This window comes from Sinocyclocheilus grahami, unplaced genomic scaffold, assembly GCF_001515645.1.
Source record: "Sinocyclocheilus grahami isolate Dianchi unplaced genomic scaffold, SAMN03320097.WGS_v1.1 scaffold1064.1, whole genome shotgun sequence".
Lineage (NCBI taxonomy): Eukaryota > Metazoa > Chordata > Actinopteri > Cypriniformes > Cyprinidae > Sinocyclocheilus > Sinocyclocheilus grahami.
This window is the reverse complement of record NW_015506243.1, coordinates 188,899-190,835: the sequence shown is the minus strand read 5'-3', so window position 1 is coordinate 190,835 and position 1,937 is coordinate 188,899. Positions and strand designations below refer to the sequence as shown.

At 37.8% G+C, this 1,937-nt stretch overlaps 1 protein-coding gene across 1 annotated transcript in view; it reads right to left on the bottom strand.

Annotated features, from left to right (window-relative positions):
- The window catches only part of LOC107566253 (hematopoietic lineage cell-specific protein-like), a 9,819-nt gene extending 8,201 nt beyond the window's left edge, over positions 1-1,618 (bottom strand). Inside the window, exons 1-4 of the mRNA XM_016251644.1 lie at positions 1,484-1,618; positions 803-886; positions 608-681; positions 45-174 (exon numbers count right to left, since the gene is read on the bottom strand). Of these exons, the coding sequence (XP_016107130.1) occupies positions 45-174; positions 608-681; positions 803-886 (288 nt within the window). The 5' untranslated portion in view covers positions 1,484-1,618. The remainder of the gene's footprint in view (positions 1-44; positions 175-607; positions 682-802; positions 887-1,483) is intronic.
- Positions 1,619-1,937: the final 319 nt, after the last annotated feature.

The following is a 1,937-nucleotide window of genomic DNA, read 5'->3' as shown; positions in this document are numbered from 1 at the left end:
AGAAGTCACTTTCTAACCCAGCAGCCTGTTCTTTTGAGTCTAACCTTGTCCATTCTGTCTTTCTCAACTCCAAATTTCCCTCCATAGCCGTAAGAGGCCTTAGCGCCCTGGTCCATCTCTTTCTTCTTAACCACCTCATGTTCCTTAGACACATTCTGCCTGAGATCTGCAATGCTACACACAAACACAGGCACATTGCATGTTACTACATGCTGCATATTACCATGGAATGTGGCACTTTCGTTACGCACTCAACTGTTTGCATTTCCTTATGGTGCTCATTTATATTCTTCAACACTATTATTCTAAATAATACAGATACATCTAATAGATACATTTAAAATGCAGTGTGTCAGTGCAATATCTTATTCCGCTTCTGGCATGATGTAAGCTTGAACTTATCAGTCCATATTTGGAAATGCAACTCAAGTCGGCAGCATTTCTACTTCCTATTTCCTCTCTGCAGAGAGCAACACTCTTTTTAGTTGTGCTTTCAGTCCAATGCAACATGGTGCCATATTATTATATCATTTAAAATCTGTAGATATTTGTTTTTTAATTCACCTTCCACATCACATGCAGCATCTGTATGTGTATTAACTGTCACCTGATGTGTTCTTTTCGGCCGGATCCTTCTATGGTCCTGGAACCCCATCTCTGCTCCTGCTCCGACACATCGTTCTGATACATAGACACATTTTTATTTATTAAAAAAAAAAATTTTTTTTTTAATTCAGTAAAATATGTGATGTTAGGAAAACTTTAGAGCAGTATATTTATTGTTCAGGTCTGCTTACTGTACCTCAAAATTTGGATCGGTTTCCCAGTCGTCCCCCTCTGATTCGACCTTCACATTAACATCATGTCCCACCACAGATTTCCACATCTACAGAGAGAAGCCAAGATTTCATGGCTCCTCCTTACATTTCCTCCTTACATGCATTATGCTCAAAATGCATCAATAAACATATTAAAAAAATATTTACAGATATGCTGTATGAATAAATGTATCACTAAGTGACTAATTATAATAATCTTGTATAAACGGACTATTTCACGACTGCTCTGCGGTGTCATGAAGAGAGTAAAACATCAGGATCATCACAGCTTAATGCTGTAATTCCACACATTTCATGGAAAACAAAAGCTACATTTTCGTTTACATGTCTTAATGAATCAAACGAGTGTTAAAAGTGTTATTGCACTTTGCAAGTTCCTCATTTTTCTAGAGCATCACACGGAATTCTGTACAAGTTCACGACTAAAAAAAAAAAAAATTTTACACTTGAATTTCAACAATAATCAAGACCATAACTGTAAGCAAAGTTACAGATAATGTACAGAAATGTTTGAATTTGACTTCCTGCAACGAAAACAGTTTTGGCAACTCACACGATGTATCAACCACTTCCTGATTAAAAGAAGTTGCGTTTTTCTGTATGAATCCTACTAACCATGTAAGCAGATAACAATGGTCACTCACGTTTTAATGCTTTTTTCCTTCTTTTTCCTCCGTCTTTTAGTCTTTAAGTGTCAGTGTCAGCGCGAGATAAACGGCAGATCAGAATGCGCGCCGCTTACTGCAGGAGAAGAGGCGTCGGGCACGCGCTCACGCGCAGCTGAGAACCACCTGTGCATTTCTGACCCGTTAAATTAAAGCACAGAAACACTCTGAAATACTCGTCTTCATTTTATAGTTGGTCCAAATGCCTCAAAAATACTAATTAATTAATATGTAATATAAGTAGTATTGCATTTTTATGATTCTTGTTTTTATTTATGAAATGTAAAATGTTATGTTTGGGTCAGATGTGAACCAAAGGGGGTTGCTGTGGTGGATGGTTGCGTTTTGGGTCGTTTCTAGGATGTTTTGGGTGGTTGTTAGGCCACTGGTAGACGATCACTGTTGTTTGGAGTGGTTGGTGAAGCATTGTGGG